The 17,722-nt window shown below is 34.5% G+C and overlaps 1 protein-coding gene and 1 long non-coding RNA gene across 6 annotated transcripts in view; one reads left to right on the top strand and one right to left on the bottom strand.

The window, feature by feature from the left end:
- Positions 1-5,077: 5,077 nt before the first annotated feature.
- sns (sticks and stones) overlaps positions 5,078-17,722 on the bottom strand; it is a 319,941-nt gene continuing 307,296 nt past the window's right edge. For 3 of the 5 annotated variants that reach the window (XM_087407788.1, XM_087407789.1, XM_011069976.2), the window contains exons 17-18: positions 13,187-13,376; positions 5,078-12,492 (exon numbers count right to left, since the gene is read on the bottom strand). In XM_087407788.1, coding sequence (XP_087263914.1) covers positions 12,014-12,492; positions 13,187-13,376 — 669 coding nt within the window. In that variant the 3' untranslated portion in view covers positions 5,078-12,013. Of the gene's footprint in view, positions 12,493-13,186; positions 13,377-17,722 lie in introns of those variants that run through there. The other 2 variants (XM_011069977.2, XM_011069978.2) reach the window with 2 other exon arrangements.
- LOC147909157 (uncharacterized) overlaps positions 13,383-17,722 on the top strand; it is a 96,421-nt gene continuing 92,081 nt past the window's right edge. The window contains exon 1 of the long non-coding RNA XR_015545669.1: positions 13,383-17,389. This is a non-coding gene — a long non-coding RNA (uncharacterized LOC147909157). The remainder of the gene's footprint in view (positions 17,390-17,722) is intronic.

The following is a 17,722-nucleotide window of genomic DNA, read 5'->3' as shown; positions in this document are numbered from 1 at the left end:
ACCGCAACAATAAATAGTAAACTTTAAATAACGATAACAATAATAAGATTAACAATGTATCGCTAATGATTACGTTGATTATTGATGATATTAATATTAATAACTGATAATATATTAATAGAAAGAGGAAGAATAATAATGAGATGCTAATAAATGTGTAATTTAGTAGTATTTAGCAGCAGCAGCAGCAGCAGCAGCGATAGTAACAATAGTAGTATATTAATTAATAGTAGATAGTAGCTTTAACGACTACAATAATAATAATAATAGATGTGCTTCTCGAAATAAAGAAGAGAAATCATCAACAAAAAAAATTATTAATAAAAAGATGGAGATCTCATCGCGCGTTGTGCATACTCACTATCTCTAAGTCAAAATGATCTAACAGAGAGATTCGTCCGAAGTAGACTGGATGTACATTAGAGTTTTATTTTTCGATAGTGGCTCTCGATAGCAAACACTGTTCATAATTAGAACCAAGAATGGCTTTTAATGGTTAAGATCTACTCGAAACTATTAAAAGGAATATTATTAGAAGGAACTACAAGAAAGTAACTCTTGATATATATATATATATATATATATATATATATATATATATATATGCTATAGATATGAAAATTTATACATATATATATATATATATAGAAAACGATATAAAGAAATGTTCAGTAAAACTCTCAATGAACATTTGCTTTCGAAGGCTGCTGTTCTCGTGTATCATCTATCGCACAAAGTTTTTGTTTTACGTGTCGTATGACTGATGAATAGTTTAACTAGTAATTAATACGAAAAGGATTTGAACAGTGATCTCAAATGGATTATCGAAAATTACAATTTTCTCTTGAATTTCGATTTACGATTTTGAATAAAAATTGCTGTATAAAATATCTTTTATTTAAAAGAATGGGTCCTTTTGATGTTAATTTGACATGAACGCGCATATACATATATACACTCGTATAAATACGCAAACGTAGTTCCACAAAAGACGAATAATACTTTGTATACTTGATAGATAATCGGTGTACATAGATCATCGATATGTAAAGGCGTGGAAAATTAGCCGTAAAAAAATAGAGACGTTGATAAAAGACAATGGGTCATACGAAATCGTATTCATGTCTTGTTAATTTTATCGAATACATGATGTATATACGTATATAAGACATAGTGTGCCAGAGGCACGCATGTTAGTGACGGACAAGTTAAAGTTTTAAGGGATACAGTCGTTTTGTTAACGCTGAAAAATGTGAAAGCGAATATGTATTAAGCATTTAGAGCGTCGGACAATGCTCGCATTTTGAGGCTGTCAAGATATTCTATAAAATCAACTCATATCTATAAATTATAGCCGTTAGTCCATGATCTTTATTGGCATCTCGCATTAATTGTACTCATTTCCAAGTGTATACGTTAATGATATGAATGTGTTTAATAACTGCATACATGAACGAGATGAATAATGCAATTGATTTCACGTATGTTTCAAACTTTACCAATATTAAAGATAATTTTCTCCGTCTATTCGCTTTTATTAGAGCCGGATATTAATTTCTAAATATCCCAACGAAACTATATAAGCGTTTTAGTATTTGAAAGAATGATATGTGTAGTAAATGCCGAATTAAAATCTGAAATTTAAGTTTCTTATACTGTAGATCTCGACTTCTCGTGGTGTTATGTGCGTAGAGTATCATCATCAGGTGACTGTCCTCGTAGAAAAGACTTTACCATTTAAGAGATAGTGAGATATTAGAAGAGAGAGATAAACTTTTATACATGCGAGATGTTCTCGCGAATGCCATTATATGCATATTACGTGTATATTCAATCAAAGCAACCCTTTCCCTTTGCGTCCCACGAGATTGCGTGTGTTTGTTAGTGGTAATTGTGCTAATACAGTAGTAAAGTAAAAGACATTAGCCGCGATAGCGGCTATGAGCGGAATAGAATCGAAAATCGTATCGTAATTAAGTGTCGTATAAATCAGTAATTAATTGGCAAAGGTATAGAGATTGCAAGTAGAAATTATTTTCTCGTAAATAATTAATTTAGCAATAATTTTTCTATTAAAAATGTTGTTGGAATTCTATTGAATCTTTTTTTAAACATTCTTTTCGATTTGCGATAATTACAAGACTTTGATTTTATGAAATACTTGCGATTAAATTCCTTAGCAGCAGGTCTCAAATTAGAGTATCGTGTTAAGCGAATAAGAAAAGCAACAATTATTGGTTCGTATTGAAACTATTGTTTCTAGAATTTTCTAGAATTTCTAGAATTACTATTGAAATTACGTTGGAAAACGTACTTTTTATTGAGAAACGCCTTATCATTGTTTGTCTTTTATTTTAATACGACAAAGCGCGAAAAACTTCACCCATGTCAAAGTACCGGATCAAAATAATTGTACTCACAAGTGCGAACACGAGACGAATATTATTTTATAAATGTTACATTATTAACTATATTCTCTCTTTCTTTCTCTCTCTCTCTCTCTCTCTCTCTCTCTCTCTCTCTCTCTCTCTCTCTCTCTCCTTCTAGATCTCTCTCGTAATGAATATACTGTCATTCTCGAATGGGGCTGATCGAGAGGATATATTATATTATTAATTGATTAATTATTAGAGCGTGTCTCGTGTGGCTTGATAGGTCGCGTCGAGGCTTTCCTCGAAAAAATGTAAATAATATAATTATTTAATATCGCTTATGTATACATACGAATCTAGACTTAAATGAAACTGTGATTTTTTTTACGTTATTAGGCGTTATATATCCGATTGCCGATTTATTTTCTATCTTTTCTGAGTTTACCGAGCAGTCTATCGCTGATATAATTAAGGCTTTCACAAGCTTATTAAATGTTTATTTGTGTTATATATATATACATTGTCGGTGAGCAGCTTAAATGTTACTCCTTAAAAATCAAGTTTGATTTAAGATAATGTATTTAAATTATTATATGAGCTTTTTCATCAGAAAAAGAAGATAAAATAAAATAAGAAACAGCCAACAATATTAATGAAAATTTATTAATTTTTCGAAACGAAATTTGATGTCTTAATATAATAATTATTATATAATTATTGCTATGCAATAATGTAATTAGAACTTTTAATGACTTTAATATATAAAGGATTAACATGGAAAAGAGTTCAAAGTTACTGACCGACAATATATATTTTTTATATCCTTGTGTACTTTTTTGTTTGTGCGCCAAGTTTTAGCGCTAGCTTTAAATCTCACAGTGTAAATATCTATTAGATAACTCTTTCTTCTGCGCTTTTCTAAAGGATATTAGTATCGAAGTTCTGTTTAAGATCTTCCATTAGCATTCATAAATCCCGCAGAATTGCGTCAAACAATATAAAGGTGAACAATTCAATAAATCGTGCTCTCTTTGACGATCGTACTTATATGCAATTCGTGTACAATTTGTAAATTGCATACTCATCACGAGCTATCTCGCGTGAAAATATTTGGACAGATTTTGCAAATAGTTTGCAAAAAATTTATCATATTCTTAATTGATATATTCTGCCGCGATCACTGAGCGTTAGGACATAGATCGTATTTATTTTAAGCTATATCCTGTATACTGAGATATATCAGCATGGTACCTGTCGATATTGATTGAGTTTTGCATTGATGATCACGAAGTAGCGGGCGATTTCATTAATGTACAGAATTCTAGTGAGTTTTTCAAATGCGTTTGTCGCGGACGAAAGAGCGTTTCGGGCTGTAAAACTAGCGTTTTAATAATTTAAGATATATATATATATATATATATATATATATATATATCTGGAAAAATGCGCTAGCATTTTTTTTTCGAAAGCGCAATCAAGGAATCATGTCATAATCACTATTACCGATCTGTTTCCTTTGTAGATAATGTGAATTGTGTATGTAATCTTGTTGTGACGTGCGAACTCATTTGAATTCATAAAATTTTGATATAATAAGATATTTTCTATATAATTCTTGTTTTATTAATTTGAAAGACTTATAACAGAATTAAATTTATAACATTGGATTTTTTAATATAATTTCAATTTATCGTTACGAATGTTTTTAGACGATGAACGTATTTAATAAATTAAAAATTTTGTATCGTTATTAAGTGACACCAATTACGTAACAAGATCTTTTACGAAGAATTAAAATTATTTATGGACAACTAATATACACGCAAATCGAGTAATTAATGTATATCAAGATTATAAGCAGTCTAGTAATAATCTATTTTTAATAGATTTCGATTTAGACTCGTTTGTCAAATTATAAAAAAGGAAAACTGAATTCGAACGGCGCAACTAGATGTTTAAGAAACATATTTCTATTAAAATTTATCTAAGTACTTCGTTTCTATCATGATTGTTCAACGTTATCATCATCATTATCTGTCTTTTATAGACTGTCATGATCATCGTCATTATCTCTATGTCCAGAATGACAACAAATGTAATGTAATACAATAGTAATTGTTATCTTCTGTGCTATACAAAAGGAAAAATATACATTGACATATGATCACAAGGCTCTTCTTTCTCCTGAAAATGTTCCTTTATCAAACAGCACTAATCACTATATTTCTGATTAAAATAAGAATACTGAAAAATCTTAATTAAATATCAACGTTTGATTAAAAATAAAAAGAGAAGTTATTGACAATACTGCGACAAAGATTAGAAAATCCTACATCCTGTAATTGAAAAATATATTATAATATTATATCTCGCAGAGATAAGAGAGCGATTTAAGTTCCGAAAAATTTAAATTTCGAAATCAATTGACATATTTGGCTTTGCCTGAACTCAGGACTGATTTTCTTTGAATTATTCGGATTATGATTATTATATTATTAATTATATACACAATGAATTTTCATTATTTTTCAAAACTGATTCCAGCTAAGTTTTTCAACAGAAAAAAATGCGCGTAAATACTTACTGCGCGTAAAGACTTAAATTAAAATATTTCTTAAAGAAGAAAAAGTTCAGTCTGCACAAATGTGCATAATTAATTTTATTAGAAATGGAAACTATCAGCAAAGAAAGGTATAATGAACCGGTTTATAAGTTGACAATCAGTTTTAATAGTTGCAATAGAAAACAATATACAGAATACAGATACAGAATAATCCTAGCTGACGAAAGGCTCTCCTAGGTAAAATGTTGTTAATTGTGTAGTGAAAAATTATGAATGAAAAACAAGATGATATACACATAATGAGTGGCTTATTTTTTACCTATCTGCTTATCGGTTAGTTCATTTACCTAATTACAATGATTGGAATTGTTAATTATAATTATGTCTGTATAGACACACAGGTGTGTATACGTAATAGAGATTCTTAAATGCTACACAATGTTGCTTTTACTTTGGTTTTAAATTAAGGACTAGCGTGTTGAGCTCCGCTCTGCCTCTGCGTATACATTTATAAATCAGCATTTATACCTCTCCTTCCTTAATATCGAATACTAGAATATTGGCAGTCATTCGAACGCAAATTTTGCAATTAGCAAATTGTGCTAATAATTAATAGAGTATGGAACGAGATAAATTTCATATTTCTTAAAAGTTCAAAAATCAACATATCGTCACAATTCTTAATAATGAGCATAACTCCTGGACAAATCGCGCAAATATATTTCGCAAATAATAATAAAAATGGATCGCGCATAAGGTATCTTTCCTCTCTCTTCATTCTGCCCTACGTGTTACGGTTTAAGCAACGTGATGCGGCGAAAAGGCACAAGGCATGCGTTTATTGAATGTCGTGTGACAGCGCGAGAATGTAATGCACGTGAAAGAGTCAACGGAGAAGAGGATGCTGCTGAGCAATAATCACTGTAAATGCACTTTTGTACGGGATACGTCTCACCCCTGACAGGGATGGTGAACGACGACGAAGCGGACAGCCGTCATCATCTCGATACGATACGCAGATGATGGAGCGAAGCTCACTCAGTGAGTGTAGTGTTGTGTATACCATTTAGAATTGGAAATGTAATTTAGAATTAGAATGTAAAAATACTATGTATATGTACATTAATCAGTTAATCGTGGGCAATTATGTTACACCATTACGTCGATCAGAGAGCTTTTCATTTTCGCTTCGTTCTATTCTTTTATCTTTTTTGCTTATTTTCATTACTTCTTTTTTTCTTCCTTCTCGACATATCTCTGTTGTACTCGAAGAAGCAGCGCCGGCCGCACGTTGAAAAATTTCCGTCGAAACGGCCGTCGACCAGTGCTGATTCCCTATCTATTTTTTTTCCTCCTTTCGTTTCGCATTAATATTCCGTAACATATGTTACACACGTCGAAGAACAACGTCGATCGGTTGGCACATAAAACGGAAGCAACATTTAGACCAATCGCGGCGCGATAATAGTTATATACAAACATGAGAACGCAGGGAGAAGTACGACGTACTTTCGTATATTTTATTGGCGTGACGCTCGGTATAAAGGGATAAAAATTATCTCTCTACGCGTGTGAAAAAGTAGAAGTAGAGCCCGAGCAATAAGAAAGATTCTCATAAAAGTACTCCCGTATTGTGAAAAAATGTGGCGTTACGTGAAGGCGAATGGAACACTGGCGATAACAATTTTGGAACGGATACAATTGTGCGGCGTCATGATGCTCGTTCTCCACTTGCCCTCCACATTATTATCCCGACGTCGATTTCTGATCTGAAATGCTCGCGCGTCGTTGAGTATTTTTTGTCGCACCTTTTTTTAGAAACAATGACGCTGCCGCTAATCTCTATTTATCGATAATTATCTCGTCGCGGTAAAAAGAACGATACAAAGTGAATATATGTATACCAATATACACCTAGTATACAAAAGCTCTCGATTCTTCGTTTTTTTCCATTTTCCCATTTCATAGTTTGATATAATTCGTAATTTAAGTATTTCCTTTCTCCCTTTTTTTGTGTCTATCTAAGTGCTATGTACATTATATGTTTTATATACATGTAAAACGATTAATTGATTCTTTCTTCCATATCCTTAATGATTGTATAATTAGGATTGACTATGTCTTAGAGTAATCAACGAAATTACGAGCTGTCGTTATTATTATGTAAAATATCAAATGTCGTACGTGTTAGATGGTATGTCCATCTCCAAGGTACCATTTTGGACGAATAGCGGTCCGTCTAACATGCCTAGCACTTTGATGAGCAAATACTTTGGAGATTACATAAATCTAATAATAATCTTCAGGTAATATTAAGTATAGATGATTTGTTTTTTTTTAATTACAAATATAAAACATGTATATGTAAATAGAACTCTTAATTATGCGCGAACATGTTCATCTCTAATTGAGCATACGTGAATTTCTTATCATCAGTCTAAGCCGAACTGTGCGGCTCCATACACAACGGCGGTTTAACAATACACGTCTCTTTCTCTCTCTCTCTCTCTCTCATTTTTTTATTTCTCCTTCTATCTCTTTTTGCCTTAAGCTTCATAGTTATCTACCATGTTAACAAATAATATCGCTGTAATAAGAAACAACAATATATATGCATACGCTACGGAAAAACGTTATCCATAAAACTTTCAAACAATCTCTTTAACGAGCGATGTGACGCACGTGGCCACCGGCCAGGTAAAGTATAATTGTCTCCTACAAACAATTCCACTCGTCGCGGAATGAAGCGTGGATCCCAGAAGATCCCTCTTCCCATCGTCGCGAATCGGTTCCTCTTTTACGAAATCCTCAACTTACGGGAATCTTAATGCCAACGAACGGAACGTAGTCCCATGCGAAAACGAGCAATTTTATAAATAAAAATTACAACGATCATTATAATCGTACAGCGCGGAAATCGTTATAGCATGCAAATGTCGATTCGAGGGAACGCGACGTCGTTGGGATCCTTGCACTTCATTGTCACAGCCCTTTACCGCCGAAATGCGGACACAGCGTGCGTTACATAGCTTTCTTCGCAATATATCCCATTTACAATAGGCCAAATGCATTGAGTTTTATCGTCACCGTCATGGTCATCGTCGTCGTCATCAATGTTAGCGTCATTGTCGTGGTCACTTTCAAAAATATATATACGCTGACTACTTAGGCTTTCGACGAAGAACGGAAAGACGTTGTCTCGTTCACAATCAACAGGATTAATTTTTCTTTTTTTTTTTTTCGGATATACAGTGTTATTACCCTCTAGCAATACTTCGTTTATAGCCTAGGTAATAATGAGACCCTCATATGATCCATTTGAATTACTTTTTTCTCGGTTACTTTTTTTGTAATTTTTTCTCTTCCGACCGCGTGAAACACTGAGACGTTATCACTATTTACACGGTTTAATCATAATTAGTAATTGGAAATAAATGCAAAAATATATATATATGTATGAACATTTAGTCGAGCTAATACGAGTATATCCGCAAATTTTTCCTCCCGATCGTTCGCGCGAATCGCGTGACAACCTTCTTCGTGCGCTCTTCTCGAAACAATCGGCAGAGTATATTTACCCTTAACTAAAAATCATTACGTAGCAATTCAACTTATGTACTATTGTCTTTGTTCAAGATATCACTACGCCCAGACATTTACTATGTCCCCGTTCTTTCGTCCTCCTCTGGGAAAAAAAAATCTCTCGCTGATTATGTTACTCTTCGCGTGTCTTCATCTCGCGTAGCGGAGACGTTCGTGATAAAATCCTGACTGGGTCCGCGATGATCGAATCACGATCTCAGCTCAACTCGATTTTCAGCCGAGTGAATTCAACATTTGTCATTATTCGGTTTTTGTTTTTTAAAAACAAACCGCGTGCCCGCGTGAAGATGCATTGTGCATGCATTCGCTTGTGTATTCGTGGCGAAAGAAAAGTTTAGAATTACCAGTAAAACGCAAACGTACATGGGTTCTTTTTTTTTTAACGACCTATTGCTTGCGATTGACAATCGTGAAAACGCGAATGGTCGTTTAACATACATTGTATATGTGTATAATTTATCGCGTGCATGTAGAAGGTAAAAATATATTAAACGGTCGATACGAACTATCTACAGTATTGACTTCAGGATCGGCAGTGAAACCTCCGTTTTCTACGTACGACAGTGCAGATTCGTTTTTCGTTTCGTTAGAATTACTCAAGAGACGACAATCGCAGCGCAGTTGCGTAAATAGTGATACAAGTAACTTAAAAGACGTAAGTAACTTTAATGCAAGTAATTAAAGCGCGAATATGACTTATGATATGCAAATTATGCTAACGTACTTAAACAGGTCATTCATATTACAGATATAATGTACTGGTAAAGTCTTCCTGCGTAATTTTCACACATCGTCACGTAATCTCTTTCTTGCGATGAGTAGAATAGTCTGAAGCCAATTGAAGAGTGGAAGATATAATGGTAAACACAAGTAATTACAAAAGTAATTACTAATGATAATTCCATTCTTGATAAATACATAAATAAATAAAAGAAAAAAAAGTCTAGTGTGAAAAAGTTTTCATGTTTGAAAAATGTAACTATCAATTGAGTGGCAAACTTAATATGCCATTTTTAAACATATTAAATTTATAATAAACATTTGTTAAATTATTCATATTATAAGCACATAAAAAATGGACAATTTCATTAAAAAAAAAAGGAAAATAATCTTTATATTCTTTTGATATCTTCCCTTAGAAAAAAATAATGTGATCAAAATATGCCTCCTCCCCCTCCGTTTTCTTTTATTTAAAACATTTTCTTGTATTAATAGTTTTGAAGAATTGATCGTAGAACAATAGACATTTCTTTTAAGTATTTTTATATTGAAAAAAAAGATATACTTTTTATAAAATTCTATCCGTTTTGAATTTCTTGTGTAATAATGTAATATATGTAAGAAATTTCAATATTTTTTTTACAATATATGAACATAAATATGACAATATGCAATCCCCCTTTATTATGTACAATTTTAAGTGAGATTTTAAGTGAGTTGATTTAAAATCAACTTCCTCTCCGAATATACAATAATAAGTATTAAGATCATAATCCTTCTTAAAATTACAATTGACTTCAGACTCTTCTATTCATTCTCGCAAGGCTCGTAAAATCTTGAATGCTCTTGTAAAATACGAAATGATGGACTCACTGAGAATTCTTGTCATTTAGCGCTAAAGGTGGGTATATTTTATAACTTTAAGTGTTTCACCAAGTGGGAATGTCGAGATTAGAGATCAAATTGCCACATTTAGCACTAAACTCGGCTACCACTCGTAAATATCGTGTAGAAGGAGGTATCGTTAACTTAAATAGAGGATCATAAACGACGCGAATAGAGAATGGGAAAGGAAAGAAAGCTTAACGTCGCTGCTATCAGATTTTCTACGATTTTCAATGCACACCTCTTTTGTAATAACGATTGTCTCGCCTCCCTCAGTCTCGAATTGTCGGGATGAACCGACTTGACATGAAAGTAAATAATGGACGGTCATGACGGATATGCCCACTCTTGCGAGTTTTAAAAGGGGCAGTATTGTGCGATTATTAATTAATTGCTATCAATATTTTAGAAATCAATATTTCTGATTTTGCGCAACAGTCGTAATTATGAAAACCCTCAATATCCTCGATGAGATCATTATCTTGGAACTAGAATAACCAACGTCAAATTGGAAGACAGGGTGGACAATTTTGTGCATTAAAAAAGCTTGCAAGAATTAGCTTGTTTTCTATGAGTTAATTTTTGAAATAGAGATTTATTTTATAACAGTTACAACCTAACTAAAATAATAGAAATAAAATAATAGAAATAAAATATTAAAAACATGTAATCTGAATATGTATTATTTTTTTCTTCCAAGCTTTAAACCATGGTATAATATTGGTTATTCCAGCGCCAAAAGACAATATATTCCATGATATTTATAGTAACAATAACGTCACTGTTGATCGTGAAGTTTGATTGCATACTTAGAAATTTGATAATATCTATGTATTTCGGCGTCAGTCACAGTCAGAGCGAGGAAAGTCATTCCCCATATTGATATTTCAAGGATCTCTCACGGATTTCCCGACAGTTGTTGATATCAGCATAGTGATATCTAAACATAATCGCTATGACGAGAAGCGTACGTGCTGACGTGCACAAAGTAATCGAAGAACAAAATTATCATGGGGTTGTTCTCTCGTCTATCTTTTGGATCATGCGTGTATTTACAGAAAAAATATACTTTCCTCGACGATCGGTGCGTCGATTTGGAGCTCGATCGTTCGATGCGTCGTGATTACATCGCTGTTTAGCGAGTACACTAAATAACGCTAAGGCGAGCGGACAAAGACGAAGAATTAGAGCAGGGAAAACGATAAAAATGAGGGGAGGGAAAGGCAGAATAGCGGAGGAGGAACGGTAGAACCAAAAACTCCTCGAGCTTTTTGGAGAACGCTCGCGTGTGTTGGATCGCGCGGTCATTCTCTCTTTCTCTCCTTCTCCAAGATCGCTCCTTATCGAGCCTTCAATTATATATACATGTATCCCTAAGATTAGAATTCAATCGCGTAGGAGAGCCCCGCGCGTGTCTCCTTTCTAGGAAGTAACCGCGTGGAAGGGAAAGGCTGTTTACAGCGTGAACCTGGTGCACCACTCTCTCGTCCCGCATCAACGTTCTTATTTTTTCTTTGTTTTTGTCTTTCTCTATTTACACACTTCGTCGTACTTTCGTTCTTGTGCACCAAACAGAGTCCTCGGAGATTGTTCAGGCGCATGATGATGAGTGCCAGGACCTTCAGCCGCGACACCGTCGTTCGTGAGCCGTCGCTGCGCTCGTCCTCTTCGCTGTCGTTTAGGGAGATGAACAATGACGATGCGAATGAGGTGGACGATTCAGAGGAGGATCCATCATCACGACGCTCTGCGTCGTTCAGAGACGCGTACTCCTCTCCGTGACCGTGGTTGGTTGACGGTCCTCGTCGTCGTTCTGAGCGATGGCACGATATTTGCCGCGCGTCGAGCTGGGCCCGAAGATTGGTGAGCCTCAGACAAGATGACCGTCGATGTCGGAGTAACTAGGCGTCGCCGCAAACGTCGACAGCGGATGACTCTGGCAGGACGGCGGCGGTGGATGCAAATGCGGATGCGAATGAGGACCTCCGTTGTTGGTACCGGCACGGGCGAACGTGGCGGGTGGCGGCGGCACCGATGGCGGTATCGGCGACTTGGTGCCCGCGGTCATCACGGTGACGTCGGGCGGTGGCACGGGACGTGGCAGCGTTCTGGTGCGCGTCAGGGTGCCGGTGCTGGCTCCCGTCATGTGCCCACCCATTATGTGACCTGTCGAACCCATGGACGAGGGATAGTAAGGTCCGCCGGTTGGATCGATGGCGGGTGGCGCCGGACTTGGATTCCCGTCGTAGCTCATGTAGCCTCGACCGCCATTGTCCATCTCCACGCTGTAGAAGCTCACGTCGTTGGGCGGCGCCGGGCTCGGATTGCCGATGTAACTCGACTTCGATACTGTAACATTAGATGAAGACAATTGTTTTTAAGAGGTGACATGAAAAGCTACATAGACGTTAGGTACTGTCGGAGAGACAATAATGAAAATTCAGTGGATTCCATATATGCCGTTATGATTTATGACACTGCAATCCGTCAAATTTCGTATCTAGGATTCCAATATTTTTCTTCATATTATCCCTTAGTGCTTTAGGACACATGATGTATCACTTTATCCATATTCAATGAACACGGATAAAAGGATATGTCATACAATCATACAATTTACGGAATACAGCCTACATTTCTTATCGTCGAGAATTAAAAATAATATGAATTTTTTCAACCTTTCGATGCTATACTACAGAAATAATAAGGCCGTCATAGCATATCCAACAAATTTCTTTCTCTCTATAACTTTCATAAAAATAAACATATTTTAAAAGTAAACATTTTTTTCAATCAAAACATTATACATTAAAGAATATAACATAAACAAATATGTATATATTTTTATTAATAGGAAAATGATAAGCAATGGGAAAAATTGGAAAAGTTGAAGAAACTGGATATGTCATGCTAAGAGTGGCACCGAAGAGTAATATATTTAAAATTGTAGTAACAAGGAAAAATATTAAAATTTACATGTAACGTATAAAAAAATATAGCGGATCGTACTGTATTTATATAATTTGTATTTATTGATACTTACACGTACCTGAGAGAGTCCCGCTGGCGGTAGTCCGCTGTGGCGGCGAGTCCATGTTCATGGACGTTTGCATGTGATTGCTGCGACGACCGAGGGTGCCCTGATGAACCTGCATCTCTAAACCGCCTTTCCCGAAATCCTGCATAGTTTGATCTATTAAATACGTGCTAGCTGCGGTTTTGCGCCCCTCGTCCTGTTATACAACAAATTGAACGACAAATTGATTTGTGATTTGTGGTCCGATATCCGGTTACATTTCGCAAATAACATAGACGGACATAAAACGGGCTTCGGAAGATAAATCTATTTGTTTCAGAAATTTGCTTCAATAAATCATAAAATTTCTCTTATATTAATGCAATCAATATGCATTAATACATATTGTTTCTGATATAATAAAATATCTAAAAGAATTATTTTGTTACATACTGTTTCTATCATTAGACTTTAAATATAAATCTGAAAATAATATAAGTAATTTCTATACATAAATAATTTAATTCCTTGCATTTCTTTATAATTAATATATTAATACAAGTTTCAACAAGTGTCTTTTTGTACTTAAGATCCTTTTCAGTGGAAGTATGAGTAGAGAAGAGCGAGAGAGAGTGAGTTATTTATATCTTGGTAGTATTAGAATTAGAATATCGATAATTAACGCGATAATAGTTCAATCGCTAAAATATAATTCAATTTGCATTTATTAACATTTACAATTAACTTCATTTCCATTTCAAATCTTCGTGCTAATTTTACGAAGATAATATTAACAATATTTAAAGTATCAAGTAGTCTAATAATTTAATTAATTTTACTAATCTAATTAATAATATAATTGACTTATAGTAAGCTTATAATTAGCGATTTATTAATAACATTTAATGTTGTATTATTAATAATAAATTAATAACATAATCATAAAATCTATAATCTCCTATAATTAGTGACACCTAATCGAAAATTAGTTTTAATCGTTGTATGTTAAGTCTGAATGCATAATTAACAATGAGGAATTTTATTACGAAGCTCCGATATCCGCTCATTTCGTTTTGTTTAGCTTGCTATTTTAAACGTCATTTTGCTTGTAGTCGTACAACGTAGATTCACGTTAAGAATTTTGCTCGCACATTTTATGTATTTTTCTCGACGAAGGATAGCGTATCTTGAGAATGTCTACAATATCGAACAGCATCATACAATCACCATAGCGTGTCAAATCGACGCGATCGAGATTAACCACGTTCTCCGATATTACGCTTTCCTTCGTCTCAAACATCTACGGATATGTACTCGCTCAACACAAACTAATAACAATAACATTATATCAAAAATGCATTCAGAAATATAGGATGTTATCATTTTATCTTTGTTGTTTACCGATTATTAAATGGATTAAAAGGATAAAATGATATATGCACTAAGAAAAATTTCTGGTTGAAAATGAACAAATTAAAACATTCTAATCATGTAAATTAAAATTTTTTTTTTAAACCAAAAAAAGTTTGATTTGTTCACTTTTAACCAGAATTTCAATTAATGCAATCAGACTTTTTTTTCAGTGTAAATGCAATTGAAGTTTCTGAACGCAGTCCAATATTACAAATTCCCAGCCAACAATATAAATGTAGTATAATACATATTGTACATAACATACATATTGTATATAACAGTTACATTATTGAGTAGGAAATTATAATATTATAATATTAATTTGATGTTACTAATAGTTTGTGTTCAGCGGGATAAGATAATCTATTTATTAAAGGACGCATCGTTTCCACATCGTTTACCCCTTCAAAATTCATCGCGCACTGAATGGATTCCTGTAATTAATTGTAATATCGAGTATTAATTGAATATTACACTATTTTTTTTATTAATTTTTTAAAATAATATTTCACGATTTGCGGAACGACGTGAAGTTGCCTGCTCGCGCTCCGATTCTTTCCTAATGTCGCGCAACATATAAAGAACGTGCCAAAACGGCGGTTTATTCAGTTTATTGCATGTCGCGATGTTTACTCATCCCGAATGCGTGTGTCGCAAATGCAATAAACGGAAATGCTGAAACGACGAGTAATCATCGTGTTGTATTAACGTGTACACTCGCGCGAGATTAATCGCGTTGTTCAACGTCGCGTTAGTGGCGTATTTCTCTTCGGTCGAGTTCTCGCTCCGCGTTATTCATTTACGGTCTATTTTATCTATTTGATAAAAAATGCAAAATTTTCGGCGTTAGTTAGTTATTCATTCGAAACTTATTGCGCCAATAATTAAACAGATATTTGCATCAATTGTGGCATTTACAAGAAATAGCTTTATTGAAATCTTGTAAAAAATTCTCTAAGAATTCCCGGATTTTTTCCAGATATTTTTATTTAAAATTCCAAACAAGATTAGACAATTTTTTAAATGCAACTTTGAAATAAATTGGAATGCAAGTAATGCAAATAGATTAAATATTGTAAATTAGTAAAAGAAAGGTATTCCAAGAGATTATATCCATCATTTTATTAAAATTGCCATTGCTTCTTTAATATCTGATAGTGTGCATTTAGTAACTTTGTATTCTTTAAATTCTCGCGCGCGGTTTGTGGTGACGCGATCCGCGTGAAGTTGCTGGCGCGCGTTTCGAAACGTTGCCAACGTCACGATACACATAAATGGCACCGAAGCGTCCATGTCGACTCGCTGCGTCTCGCGCTATTCGCTCATCCCGATTGCGTCGCAAGTGCAATAAACGTCGGAAATGCCGATACAAACCATGGGTGAGCATCGTGTTATATTATATCAACGTATATGATCACGCGAGATTAATCACGTCATTCGATGTCGCGTTATTCGCGCGCTTATTCTTTTCGGTCGAGTTCTCGTCCCGCGTCATACATGGGCATAGTCTATTTGTTAAAAAACGCGGGATTTCGGTGGTAGTTATTCATTCGAAACTCATCGCGTTAGTAATTGAATATAGATATTTGCATCAATTGTGGCGTTCAGTAACTCTCAATTGTTTCGATAATATTTCGACCGCGGAATGCCGCGGATTCGCATAAAATTGCCGTGAGTTTAGAGTCCTTCCTTATATCACGTAATGGCGTCCGCGCTATTTGCTCTTGAACACATCGCAAATGCAATAAACCTTGGAAATGCTGAAACCAATAACGGATAAACATTGTGTTGTATTATGTCAACGTACACGGTCGTGCGAGATTAATTACGTCATTCAATGTCGTCTTAAGGCCCGATTCCACCAATGTAAAGGGAGCACAGAGACTTGTATAACGCATAATGTATAATATGCAAATGAAAATAAATCGATCAAAGTCTTTCATTTCTTTTTATTTTTTTCGAAATAAAAGACTAATTGATTGAATTTCTTCTGCTTTATGCATTATACGTTATGCATAAGGCATAAAGATTAGTGCTCCGGCCTTTAGATTAATTTTAATCTCGGTTCTATACTCTTTATCTTTTTCAAATCGAAGAATTTGCGCGCGCAGTTCACAGTGATGAGGTCCGCGTGAAGTTGCCGACGAGAGCTTCGACTTCTTCCTAACTTCACAGCATGCATATGGCGCTAAAACGTCGACTCCATTACGTTCTCGTGTTCGTCTCGAACGTGTCGCAAGTGTATACAACAAACATCGGAAACGCCGAAACAAACGACGGGTGAGCACCGGACTGTATTATATATTAATTATAAGTACGATTGCAATTAATTGTATCGTTCTACAACCTCAACCATTTCTATTTTCAGCATTCATGGAGAAGCGTCATGTTATGTCTATCCTTCTAAATCGCGCATCAGATACGATCAGGTCAATTAAAGTATTCGATTATGAACCCTAGAGCGAAATATTGATTAAACTGTCTACTAGCTAGCTCGACAATTGTGTTATGTGAATCAGCATGTTCACGCGCATTTCGAATTTCTCGCTCAACGCTCGTCATTACGTCGCGCATAATGAACGTCGAAAGTCGCGATCGGACGATCGATCGTCGCGTATTGCATTATTTTTTTCGTCACGAGTGCAATAAACACCGGATGTGCTATACAAAGTGGCGAGAGATCATCATGTTTCGTTAATTAGTAGTCGCGATGATAATTAGCTATTTAGTGCTTCGAATTGACTATTATCCACCTCAGTGACTATTTCGGGCGGTGGGAACACCGATGGAGAAATAGCGGCAACAGTGTAACGACTGGTAAGTAAATTTGTTCGATCGTCGATTAATTAACCCGACATGATCCTGGAAAAGCGAATTTATCGCAAATCGGAAAAAATAAGTTATACGCGTTATATTCTCATATTACATTCTTGTTCGATCGATAGTAATAAATTTGATATTTCGTGCGTGAAAAATTCGTTAATCCTATCTTTAACAGAATATAAAATAATAAAAAATAATAAAAAAAATTTTAACTAAATAAATAATAAATAATAAAATAATGAAAACCAAACAATAATCGAATAGAAACCAAAAATGTAAATTTTATCAGATTTTTAAAAAATTATTTTTTACTGAATTATTTTTGCG

This window comes from Acromyrmex echinatior, chromosome 7 (assembly GCF_024713525.1).
Source record: "Acromyrmex echinatior isolate Ae372 chromosome 7, ASM2471352v2, whole genome shotgun sequence".
Lineage (NCBI taxonomy): Eukaryota > Metazoa > Arthropoda > Insecta > Hymenoptera > Formicidae > Acromyrmex > Acromyrmex echinatior.
This window is presented reverse-complemented; position numbering and strand designations above follow the sequence as displayed.